This window comes from Phytophthora infestans, genomic scaffold (assembly GCF_000142945.1).
Source record: "Phytophthora infestans T30-4 supercont1.11 genomic scaffold, whole genome shotgun sequence".
Taxonomy (NCBI): domain Eukaryota; phylum Oomycota; class Peronosporomycetes; order Peronosporales; family Peronosporaceae; genus Phytophthora; species Phytophthora infestans.
Window position 1 is genome coordinate 3,690,300 of NW_003303748.1, and position 13,261 is coordinate 3,703,560.

The window sequence follows — 13,261 nt, forward strand, 5'->3', positions numbered from 1 at the left end:
TAATATGGTAGTGTAGTGGTATGTAAAGGTCGAGGAAGGCGTTAGGGTCTCTCTTCCGGGTTAGCTCTCAGTCCTTATATTTCCCCTCCTTCTACTCAAAGAGGAAGCCAAGCCAAATCAACAAACTTTTATTTTCACCTCTTCTAGTGCTCCCTATCTACCCGTTCCTGCAGCCACTGAAACAAGACCGTACTCCCTGAACAGCCCGCGGGACTACCCGACCCTTGAAGGAAGAGGAGGTATACGACAGTTGCACTTTAAAAAAAACAAGTTTAATCGCCATCATCTTTCGCAGAAGTGGCAGGGTGATGGGCTACCTACACCGAAAGTTTCGGTCCCGAAACCTGGTACAGTACATGTACTTGGTTTTGGTCCAATACATGTACAGGCTGTTGCGGTGCTCGTATCGACTAGATGAATGTCACCACCGTCGTGACAGCGCTATATAATCAAGTTTAAGGTATGAATTATTTTAGAGCTACCGTTTCCGCTGATACCGGTACGGTACGCTTTTTCGCCTGATTGCCTGCCTTCTTCGTTTTATTTATCAAAATACTAGTAATTTCCTACATGTAGTAGGAAAACATGTACCGGTATAGACTATACATGTGTTCCTACGATTTGAAGTTGAACGTGGAACGTTCAAATTTGGACGGAATACGCTGAGTAGATTACTCCGTATCACGGCCCGTAATAACTTCGAAATTCACTCTCTGGGCCGCGAGTTGGTGGAGCCATGAAGCTGTACTACTACCTGGTCGTGGCGACCACTCTGCTTTCAAGTTGTGTAGACCTCTTCCAGCCTTTACGCATTGGTGTCGCTGCCCTGGCCGAGGCCGACACATTCCCGAGGAGCTTAAAAACTGAGTCTCGGAATGGCATCGTCAGCGAAAAAAAAGAAGAAAGAGCGGGAGGGAATCTCGATAAGGTGAACGATGGAGTTAAGACGGTAGCCAGCAAGCTGGCAGACGAAATGGACGACATCCTCTGTTTGGTCAAGATGTTCAAACACTGGAAACAGATAACAGTGAAAGAGATTTTCAGAACCCCAGCGGTTGTAGAGTTGGCAAATAGGCCAAATGACGAGTTTATGAGAATTTTCAACTTGTACGGAGAGTTCAACCTTCTTGGGAAGAAAAGCTTCATTAAAAAGTTTAAGCGTATGCAGAAATAAAGAATCGAAGCGGCAGCATAAAGATAGTAGCAAATACTGAAACAATTGAACGATTATTTGCAATATCGGCGGCACTCACGCCAGTAATTGCTATTAATAGTTGCTTTTGAAGAGCGACTTAGTGTGAAGTCCCGTTCTTTAGCAGCAAGGACAAATTTATAATGAGCTTCCCACGCATGGTGCAATTGCGAATTTCTCAAAAAGACGTGTGCGTGGCTGATACGCGGTCGATTGGGCATAGCAATTGTATTTGGACGTATTTCCAGGGCCATCTGAACGATCCAGCAGCGGAAGCATCTACCTAGCATGCGCTGTCTTTCGTTTCGAGAAGATGATGCTAATACGAAATGGAATCACACGGCACGAGTGTCTGGAACGCTGTGTCGCGTATTGCAAGTGTGGGTCGACGTTGAGCGCGTGTCCTCATAAAATATGACAGGCGTCCTCGTCAGCCAAGCGATATATTTAGAATGCTCCGTCATTTGTGGACACTTGCTATGTGATGGATCTGGCAACGGGTTATTAAGTATAATGCTTAATTCGCCTTTGTGTGAAAAGACTTCAGGTGAAGACTGCACCCTTGACAAGCTTTGTCACATAAGTCACTGTCATTTTTTATGAAGTACACAGTTGTTGCAGCTCGTCATATTGTGTATCACACTCACTGTTTTAATACTGTAGTTTGACGGAGATAAAAAAAATGTTTCTTTTTTATAATACAAATCTCGTATGACTTTTATTAAAATAGTATTAGTTTTTATTTATCTCCGTAGCGATTTTTTTTCCCTTATGTTTTATTAATAAGTAAAACTTTCTAAAAGGCTAACAAATAAATATTCAAACACGATGAGGTAAATTACATGAGAAATTCACGATAGCGTTACTGCTAAGCAATGTCAAGCACATATTACATTGATATGTCTTCTCTAATTTGATTCAGTGCATTGTTGTACGTGTGTTCTACTAAGTAATTGTTTTTCCAATGTTTATTTTTTAGGCCTCGCAATTATAATCTATATAATTCCAAATTTTAGCCTTGGCAACTGAAGACAAACAAAATATTGACCATCATAACAGTGCTAGCTTTTCATAAACAATGGTTAGGAAACGAATTTTAAAGACATTTCTAATGCCACCTGAGGCCATACTATTAGCCTACTTCTAAGTATTAGATTTTGTACCATGTTTCATCCGTATAGGAGGTGCATTGACGCGGGGCTTGTCGTGGTGTCAGCAAAAGTGCCGATATCGATTCAGTCCACGGGGGGGGGTGATAGCCAGGGAACCCGAAAATATAATTTATATCAATTTCAAAAGATATGGAGAAATACATAACGCGCGGCAACCTAAGAGCTCAGCAAAAAAATAATTGGAGTGGTGACATTGCAAACGTAGATTATTAGTGAAATAAACTACGTAGCCTGGTTGAAGCCGCCTAAATGCAAGCATCCACGGTAGTCACGTCCCACTACGCATCGTTGACCCTTAGAAAAAGTATAATCTCCAGCTCAAACGGAGATAGCCTGTTGCATTCATACCGTAGCACCATGCGAGCAGAGCTGAACAGCCGCTCGACAATGCTGGACGTCGGTGGGATGACGTCCAGCAGCTCGTACTCGCTTGGTGTGCCTTGCGTCTTGCGCCTCTTTTGAATCCTGTCGGCAAAGCCCATCTTCGTCGATTCCGGAGCTGGGGCAGAAGGCTTAGACGGCTTCTTCAGAGGCTGAAGTGCCGCGCGCTCACCACGGGACAGCCGCTTGACCTGACCTGACAGTACTTTCACCACTCCAGACTCAAAGTCAGGCAAGTTTACAATACCAGCGTTTGGTTCTTCATCATAAAGAGAATGAATAGTAAGTAAATAAATAAAAGTGAGCAAATGACTTACCCAGGTAGCTGGAAAAGGACGGCTGGATATCTAGCAAACCATCGAGTAGGTCGCGAGCATCCAGCAAGCTAAGGTCATCGCACTGAAGCTTCTTCGATACGGACTCCACGTCCGATAGCTGGTCATTGAGCGCTCTCAGCTTGCGGTGTGCTGCTGGGGTGGGCAATACGTCAGCAATGTTTTCGTCGTCAGCGCTGAGGAGCTCACGCAGATCAAAATAGCGCGCGAGCATCGAGTATGCAGACCACCATCGTGTTTCTTGGCGCAGCTTGGGCTTTAGAGAGGTCTTCAGTCTGTGTGGACCATACACAAAAGATGATAGGTATTGTCAATTATTGTCATTAAATAAAATATCAAAAATAACACGAAATACGTACCGTAGCTTTGTAGCTAGTTTGATCGTGCGCAGGTGTTTCATGAGTTAGCTGTAACTGGTTTCAGGTTCTCTGCTCTGCTTAGGGAGCCCAGGAAAATTGCGAAACGGCCAAATTTAGCCCGATGGGCTGGCCACCAGCCTACCAGCGAGATCTTCAATAAGTTCTGGCAAAGGCGCTTGTTGACTGCACAGTTATCACCAACTAAAAATTTCACATTAGCGAGGCTCTTACCGAAAAAGGGTAGAAATGCGGCAAGCGCAGCCATATGGGTCTCAGCGTTAAGCGAGTCGTCCGGACCATTGATCACTGGTGCCATGGAGAGAAGGGGACAGCGGCGCACACCATTTTGCTTGTAGCAGCCGTACACTGCCATGTAGTGCTCGCTGCCGAACGTGCAGTCGCCGAGAATAACTCCGAAGCATTCCGGCAGCTCTTCCCCGATGTTTTTCTCCGCGGCCTTGGTGACGTGTTTCATGTCGTGAGTGATGGTCTCCTCACACACGTTCGCCAAGTTAGTGTACCTAACATAAAAATTAGAGCTAATAAAAAACAAAAAATGTAATATTCCGTCTAGATCGACATGTGAATTACCTTCTGGTTGTCTCCATTTCGACGAATGCGAGCGGAAGGTTGCCCTTGATGATCCAGTCGATCCACGCGTACCGGTTTGACGCCTTCTGACGAACCCACGGGATGAGAGTTCCGGTGGCAGCGGAACTGGCTGCCTCCATCTCCACCTCGAAGCGAGGGTGATTAGTCCGCACATAAGACATCAAATTGGTGTACCCAGTTTTGAGTACATGCTTTCTCGTCTTTCCGCACGCCTTGCAGGTCTGCAGACCCGTTGCGTCTCCTTGCTCATCCAGCATGGGCTTGAAGTAGAAGGACGCCACTTGTTTCGGTGAAAACTTGCACTTAATGGAAGGCGGGGCGATAAGAGAGTTGGGCATGGTGATAGAAGAGAGTAGGTTCTGTTGAGGTGTTCCTGGGAATTGGTAGAATGAGATAGAATATGCGTTTCGGAGCAGGCGAGGGGCTTAAAACCAACCACAAACTGCTGGTTGTTGTTGTCCGGGAAAATAAATTTTGGATCGTGGTACTCCAACTTCGTTAATACATATTTTGCTGAAGCTTTTTTCGTAAATAAATTTTTGAGAGAAACAGTTAACAGTAATTGGCAATAAATATATTTATCGGGCTCCCTGGTGATAGCTCGCTCCTCATCCGTATTGTGCGACTTGATGCTTCCTTTAGGTAGCGACGGTCTTCACTTCCGGGATGATAACCGGCCTTAACGTCATTTATTTTGGTAGCCTGCTCAGCAGATGCAATTGTGCTGCAGCTAACAAGAACCAGTGGCATGAAGTGAATAGCACGCATAACTAATTTAAGTCAGTCAATACGAAATTTCCTTTGGCGTGTGACGGACGATTGAAGAATGAGCCCTGTTGCTTTATTCGGAACATCGACTGTTTCAACCTGAGCTATCCTAAACGCTTTATTTAGAGATCGACTCGGCATTACTGGTACCATGCACATTTTGATCTAACTAAATTAAGAAAATTTCTAAAACGGGATGTTGCCCCATCTCAAAGTCCGTACGACCGACAGCCTAACATCTACACTCGAACTGATCTAATTAAATGAATAGAAGCGTCAGTCGGTTTTTGAGCCCCCAAAGCATTCATTCGGATTGCTCCGGATTTTATAACCAGAAATCAATTTCATTGGGACAGGTAAGATAAATCCGAGCCTATATTTATGGCTACACTTATGCCTAGTTTTTCGTGTGAGCGAGGACCTTCTTCCACAAAAAAAAACTTATTTTATTAAGTAACTTTATTGTCAGGTCCGAATAAGAATTAGCAGTTCTTTAAATTGGTGATAACTTTAATAGTACAGCTCTAATGGAAGCATGCTTGAGCTAGTTTGAAAGCTCTACTTTCGAAGCGTCAGCACAAATTTTTGATGAGCAAATTTCCCGCCAATTTTGCTAGTACCTGACCATTTGAGCTATCGCTTTATGGAGGGGTGGAGGATTTTTCGCTTTGACATTAAAAATTCAGAATTAAACATTAAAATATACTAGAAAAAGCGCAAACAGAGTTTAATCTAGTGGTATATTACTAAAAGCAATAGAATCCATTTTCGAGTCAATTCCTCTCAATCCGTGTGCATACAAAGTCTCATATGAACTGATTTTAACCAATCGTACCCATCTCAGAATGGACATTGACCAATCACACATGCGAGGGGTTTTAAAGAAAACCTAATTGTTAATTATTTTTCGGACCGGAGAAGTGATTATTTCACTCGGTGTTCTTATGTAATACTTCTATAGTGAGTCTCTACTGAACGAAGTTTGAACGTAAGCGCGTCGTCAATCGTGGACATTCCGACAGTGATACCGGCAATATGCTCCTCGGTTACCGTCTATCTGCTAGATATTAACTGTAAGCAAGACAGCTCTTTAAGAAAGCATTTGCCTCTTTCCAGCTATGGAATAACGACTTTTTCTCATCTATGATTTCACGGTAGAATTCCGAAAAATTTGAAGCCCCGTCGCAAGTCTTTTATTTTATGTTTTTACTGGGATAGTCTGGAAGGCTAGCCAGCCCAAATCGGATTAATTCGTCGCGGTAACTGAAGCCGGTAACTGAAGCCGATAGACTGAAGCCGGTAAGTGTCCGGTTTACCGGGTAGCTGTTCGATTTGAGCGAGAACAAGGAACGGACTAGACCAGGTGCAGCACAGCTTGAGCTTCGAGGTCTTCAGCTTTACCCTGGCGCCCTGACATGCGGCGGCATCTGCAGCAGCAGCACGCTGTACTGCTGAGCTCGGACGACGGAGGCCGTAAGCTGTAGTAGTAGTAGTAGTAGTAGTAGTAGTAGTAGTAGTAGAATTGCTATGTCTACACAAGTACTAAGATGTGTGTTTTTCCTCTTGCTGTTGCAGAGGAATTGCGAACGTATTTGTGTTTCCGGCGAGGATATTACAGGCTCCAAATGGTCGATTATTAGAAAACTGGCAATTGGATTGACGTGAAGAATATCCCAACGTGGAGAAAAGGCCGAGATGAATTCTTTCACGTGTTGCCATCGAGTGGCAAAGCTAGGGATGCATACGAATGTGTACATGTCGCCTGCGTATCCGTTCCCACGCAAACAGGGAAGTATGTGGAATGCCAATATGGCGAGATGTAGTTTTTTGCAGGCTTAAATTGTCGAATGCTGTTTTTTATCATCCGTACAAGAACCAAAGCTTAATGTCGCCGTAGGAGTACGCATACGGCGATCAACTATACTATTTAGAGATAAATTTACTATTTGCTTCCTGAGCTCGTACGAGACCACGAAATAATGCCACTTTGCAAAAGATGTCATGCCAACCCGCGTGAAATGAGTTTAGTGTCGCTATGCGGCTACGATCAGTTAAGTGCGAGAGCTCAATTGTTACTGCTATTATTGCAGCAAATAGTGCGAAGCCAATGCTGGATCGGAGCAGCGTGATTCGCCGGTACGTGATTAGGCCCTCACTGTTTTCGTCACAATTAATTTACTGCGTGTATTGACCAATCTTTAAGCAGCGGAATTCTGCACTAGTCTCTTTCAATCGATCGCGCGCGTGCGTTAGGGCGTAAGTCTTTAAGTATTAGTTCAATCCGGTGACGAAGATGCAGTCGTGTATAGGTTCATTTCCCAAAGAAATCGGACGATGGAAGGCGAGCGTGCTGAAGAACGAAGGGCGAGACGATGTGCTCAGCAACGCGTCAGACGCGCGCGCCAGCGTGAAACCCCCGCTGCTACTCAGGAGCAATCAGTAGCTACAAGGACCGAAGAAGTACGGATAAGAAGAAACACTCAGCAACGCTTGCGACGTATCCTGCAACGCGAGTCTCGCGCTGCTGTTGAAGAATCAACTACGGCGAGTACTTTGCGAGCGAGACGAAGACATCAGCAGCAAGTACGGCGTGCGCAACGACTTCAGGAACCGCTCGACGCAGAAGAGCGGGCCGAGCAAGAGAGGCAAGTGCGCCAGGAGTTATGCAATCGGCGACCAGAGGTAGAGGGTGATTTGTTGCGTGAACTTAGTGAGGGAATACTCACTGTGTCTTCGCTGACTAACGACGATATCCAATGGATGGCTAAAGGGCAACGGTATTTGAAGGACCCGCGTTTGGCTTTGGCTTATTATTATTGTTGTGGTGTCGATCCTGGGTCTTTCGTGTATGGAGACGAAACGCTGTGTGATGACGAAGGACAGACCACTCGAGAGCGGATTTCATTGATGTTTGATGATTGTCCAAAGGCGGCAGACATCGCCGAATGCCAGCGATTGGTGGCGGCGAAGGCCGCTGAAGCGACTTCGGTTTGGGCTTGCGCGGCCTGTGGGCGAATACTGCTTCACACTGATTCTGACAAGATGTTCTTTGTCGGGCTTTCGCAGCTGGATACTGTTTTACTTTCCGAACAGGAAAAAAACGATTGTTTGAAGAAATACCCGAACCAGTCATGCGTTCCTATAGACAACTTTACTATTTTGGAGATAAAATTTACTATTTGATTCCTGAGCTCGTACGAGACCACGAAAGAATACCACTTTGCAAAAGATGTCATGCCAACCCGCGTGAAAATGAGTTTAGTGTCGCTGCAGGTCAAGATTATGGTCGTTGCGGAAGGCTGCCCTCTCTAAATGACGCCTCTTTGTGGTGTATTTCGCCCGCTAGATGTTTTGGACTCGAAATATCGCTGTCAGGAAAACATTCAAGAGGTCACGCCATTTGCTTCCCAACGAACGCTCCATTCGAGCTAGCTCGTGAATTACCGAAGGTGGATTTAACAGGTATGCCTCGAGTTACATTCATCGGGCCTCGTGAATTATGGCGAGTTCAGCGGAAAAAATTCTCTGCAGTATATACGATCGAGGTGGATAAAGTCTTCAATTGGTTGGCTGTTTTAAGTGGAATCAATAGTGTTTTTCGAGAAGAGGAAATTATAGTGGTAGACACTCTACGTACAATAAACTCCGGTATGTTTCAGTTGGTCCTGCATCGGAGATTCTACAGGAACCTGCGATCGATCGCGCCGACCTACTCCGTAATTGGTACGGTGGTTTGGCGCCATCCCATACGTTCTCACCTCTTTCCGGGCTTTAAACTTAGCGTTTCGTACACGACAATTTTGAATTTTTTAAGAAAAAAAAGTAAGAAAACAATACATTTTCGTTTTTTTTAAACTATCCCAGCCTTCGCTTCGCCCTAGTGTGTTGTACGAACATGGCACTGGACGAGATCATCGAAAAGTTTGCTGCTCTCGATTAGAACCGAGTCGGCCTGACTCCGCCAGATCAAGTGTATGAAGTGTGAGATACAAATGAGGATAACTGTGGTGTATTTCATGAAGAGCGAAAGGCCGAAGGCTAAGCGAGGTAAATGGAAAGGGTCGACGGGAAAGCCGTAACCGTGGAGCTACCGACGTCGCACGAACGCGGAGGCTTTGTTGCCAAGCTTGGTGCCCATTTCCTCCGCAGCCATTCTCCAATGTCTTCACTGGGTACATGTTACCCCACGGGAAAGTCCCGCACCAGTCCGATTTCGGCTCTACAAAAGCGATCCGAGTTATGGCCCAACTCCTCAATAAGGGGCTATTCTACCGGGTGGGTTGCGCTGGTGTGAGTGGCAGACTCTTAAAGTAGAAGTCGGTCATTTGCGTCAATGGGTTATGAGCGTGGCCAACTCGACTGGAAGGCATATAAATGCGCTACGATCCCAGGTGTTAACTATATTCTCTGCGTCGCGGTGGCAGACTGTCTTGAAAGCGCATTCTTCAAGCTGTATACAGTGCAGCGCCCGAATCAACGTCTGCCCGTACAGAGTCCAACGCCAATCGATGGGCCTCACACAATGGTAATGTTTGATTCAGCCCTACTTTTACTTGCTCAGCCTGTCCGACATAGTAAAATTGTATACGAGCCTTTTGTACAGTTAGTATAGAAGCGTTGACAGGAGTTTTAGCCAGGATTTAAGCTCTTATTAAATTTACATGTTGGTTTTGTGTGCTACTCTGGAAACGCTTTTTACTTTTTGCTTTTCCACCTACAGGTACGTGTGTCGAAGCTCTTGGAATGTATGAGAGTTTCGAAGGCTTCAACAAACCAGAAAACTTGCCAAATCGCGGGGTTGTGAAAACTCTCTCTTAGCAACTTCTTTGCAACGACTAGAAATCACGCTGTTATCGGTAGATTTTCACACCTTCGACGTTTGCCTTCCGAGCTCGCTTGAATCTACAAACGGTTGCAAAAAAAAGTTGCCAAACAAAACAAATTCAAAAAGAGAAAAAAACAAGGCAAATGCATTCGATATTTGAGCAACTACCAAAGTAAAGACACAAAAATCGTTGCTGCCGAATTCTTACTGAATGCACAAGAACAATGTCACCAGCACAGCAACTCCGTTCACCAAGACAGCACCAGGGATGACACTCGCAGGTGACGACGACGCCGAAGACGCTGATGCTGACGCCGACGCAGAAGCAGACGAAACGTCATCCGCATTTGAGGCTGCGGTAGCAGACGTTCCGCTCGAGGCTGAAGCCGCCGTAGACTCGTCCCCAACATTCGTCGACGCTGCAGCAGAACCTGCATTTGCAGCAGACGACACAGAGTTAGAGCCCGTAATCGGACTTGTAATTGCCACTGGCTCCGTAGTTACTGGCACTGTAGTAGTTGGCTCAGTAGTTGCAGGTTGAGTAGTAGCTGGAGCTTCAGTCGACGTACCGGCAGTATAAGACGCGGCTGTGGTGCTAGGCGCTGTCATTGTGCTTGGAGAGGTAGTGGCTGGTGCTGTCGTGCTAGTGGGAGCTGTAGTCGAAGGTGAAGACGTGGAAGGAGCGGATGTCCCACCAACACACGTCACGGCTAGTTTATCTTTCGACGCGGCGTTGTTGCATTGCTGGTCTCCAGGACACACGTCCGACGAGAAATTCTCGACACACAACATCCAGCAGGTGGTGCCGCTCTTGGTTGCGTCTTCACAGTCGCAATGTTGCTCACATAATGTGGCGTCACTGGCCGAGTCGTGGTTGCATGTGATCTGGCACGAATCCTTGAGATCTGACTCGGAAGAAGTGCTTTTTAGCGTACAGGTTTTGACCGAGCAACTGCTGTCTGATGCAGCCAAATGACGTTGCGGAGGACATGCAACAGCACCAAACGCTTGGTGGTCTTCAGCTTCTTGTTGTACCAGATATCGAGTAGTCTGGTTTGCGTACTGGCCGAACGTGAGGCCAGTGTTATCCATCACCTGGTGCGACTCCAGCAAAATCATTTTGCCAAACCACGAACGAAGCAACTTTTTGCCTTGCCCATCTCCATCGACGAGAGCGACGGTTCGTGGGTAGCGCATACCATGCAACACCGAGTGGAGGGGTGGGGTGGTTTTAATCCAGTCGTTAACTCCAGATCCCAGCATCAAAATGAGCTCATCCCCTTGCAACACGGGGCGAACGATTTGTCCATTCGCCGACTGGATAAATAGACCCGCATCTTCACCTTGGGTGTTTTTAAGTTGCAACTCGCCAGTGCTTGACACTTCGAAATACTCGGGTGCACTCATGGCAATCATGAGGCCATTGTCGGTATGCAACTCCAGTGACATGTCGGAAACGTTAATTTCCGAATCTGTTTCCAGTCTACGCATGTCCTGAGCAGCTTCGTAGGCGTGGAAATGGTCCAGGTGAACAGATTCTTCCAGTAGTTTACGTGCCGTCATGGTCACAGCTCCCTTTTCGGCTGTGACGTGGAACTTTTGCGTGGCGTCGAGAGCGGTTCCCACATTGGCAACCGCCAATTCGACTGCCGAGCTGAAAGCGGCGTGAATTTCAACGTACTCGGGGCAAATTGCCAACAGTTCGGCACTTTGGTCCAAAGATTCCATCAGTTGCCGGCCAGACTCAAGACTGACAGTATAACGGTTGGTGTTGTCCCTCAGTTGCCGATGCAGGAGAAACTCGGCCCCTTTCTTCTGGGCTTTCTCGGCACAAGTTGCCGCAGTGCGAAGATATTCGTGTCGCAGAAGTGGCAAAATGTGTATGTTTTGCAATGCGATGATGCCATTTTCCTGAAGTTTGGCAAGCAAGTCGAAGTTGTGCGCATTGTTTGTGGCACTCGAGAGTTGCGTGAAATCCACGGGCGGCACGCGGAAATCGCGCGGCTGAACAGCCAAAGTCAGCGGCGATAGCAGCAGTAGGACCAGACAGCGCAGCATGGAGAGGAAGAGGCACTGGTTCGGGGACGTCGGCGATGACGTGGGGTGGAGGCGGCGAATTCGCAACTGACTCTGTTGCCGTAGAGTGCGAATGTTGGTATTTGTAAAGACGGCATATTCGTGGAAGCAGATGGTTGGCTATGGAATCAGATGGCACACTGATTCGCGGGCAAGTTGAAGATTGTAGGCGACATTGAACATTGGGCCAGAAATTGTAAACCATACTATAACAGACTGTAAAAAGTCTAATAACTGTCTGTTTGATATAAATAAAAGTGCTATATATCACTTAGTGTCTTGAGAGGGCGGTAGAACTCATCAATTAGCCAGAAGCATCATTTAAGGTCAACGAAAATGTCCGGCAAGCACGAGTTCTGCCCAAGAGAGAAGCGGATGATTGTGAACAGCTACGAGTATTTCAAAAGCCAGAAGGAACAAGGCCTCTTCAAAGGCATCAGGACACGCCAACTGGTCTCTGATTGCCTTGGTTGTGCTCCCAACACCGTTGACTCCGTGGTTAATGAGAAAAAGAATAGCCCAGACAATGATTTTGAGGTATATCAATTATAACTGATATTGTAACATTTCCTTTTTTACTAAAATTTGTACAAAGCCCAGTCGCCTTATCATCCAACTTTGCAGCCGATCGAACTTATTTGGGGCTTGTTGAAGAATAGGATTGCGGCAGAAGAAGGTACTGTGTGGTCTAGCCAAAATTACACCAGCTGACTGGCTCGCTCTATTTCGACACGTGCAGAAGATCGAGGACCAGTTCGTCGCTCTTCAGAAGAAATTAGAACAGTACAGATGATAAAAACAAAACAAAATCCATGTACAATACCTTTATAATTTTTTTCACCATCCTGCTGGCAGAATTGAATGTTAAATCGACAAGAGCAATCTGCGACCGGGCGATGTGTCGTCTTCCTTTTTGACATAGGATTTTGATTCTAGACCAATCATATCTGTGTATTTGGCGCGCCTTTCCCCCGAAAATGACAGTGTTCTGAGAAGGCATTTTTAAACGACTGTAGCTCCAAAACGGCTGGGAATTGGCTAAAAATTACCACAAAATCGAAATCTAAACGCATGATTGCACCCTATATCTAAATGTCGATCTAGGTTTTCCTAAATGTAGACCTCTTATGCCTCTCTAGATTCTGGCCCAATGTTCAATGTCGCCTACAATAGGTATCCGCACTATTATAATGGACACTTCTATGGTGTTCCAAACTGTACTAGAATGCCAACGCCAGAGTTCTTAAAATGAGTGTTGCCAAAAACTCAACAACAAAAAATGTAATGCAACTGTACAGCAGCCAAACGTTCGCGAATATATTTGCCTGGTAGTTTTTACTGCACGATGACAAAGCTATTATACTTAGATCTCGTTCCCATCCACCAGAAGATCATCTGTGTGGCACCAGCCATCGGATATATCTCGCTTGGCAAATTACATGTGGATAGACTAATGCAGCCTAAATGCAAAGCTCCAGGTAGGTGCGGGTTGTACGAGTTTACGCCGTCGTCCTCCAGGACCGGGTAGGCGGGTGTCAGTC

At 46.0% G+C, this 13,261-nt stretch overlaps 2 protein-coding genes across 2 annotated transcripts; one reads left to right on the forward strand and one right to left on the reverse strand.

The window, feature by feature from the left end:
* Positions 1 to 736: 736 nt before the first annotated feature.
* Positions 737 to 1,174, forward strand: PITG_07773 (secreted RxLR effector peptide protein, putative; the record flags this gene model as incomplete). The annotated part of the gene is made up of 1 exon (XM_002904644.2): positions 737 to 1,174. The coding sequence occupies one exon, from the start codon at positions 737 to 739 to the stop codon at positions 1,172 to 1,174; it is 438 nt and encodes a 145-aa protein (XP_002904690.1).
* An 8,194-nt stretch (positions 1,175 to 9,368) lies between these two features.
* On the reverse strand, positions 9,369 to 11,702 carry PITG_07774 (uncharacterized protein; the record flags this gene model as incomplete). The annotated part of the gene is made up of 3 exons (XM_002904645.1): positions 9,369 to 9,381; positions 9,853 to 10,063; positions 10,214 to 11,702. 3 exons carry the CDS (start codon positions 11,700 to 11,702, stop codon positions 9,369 to 9,371), a joined length of 1,713 nt encoding a protein of 570 aa, XP_002904691.1.
* Positions 11,703 to 13,261: the final 1,559 nt, after the last annotated feature.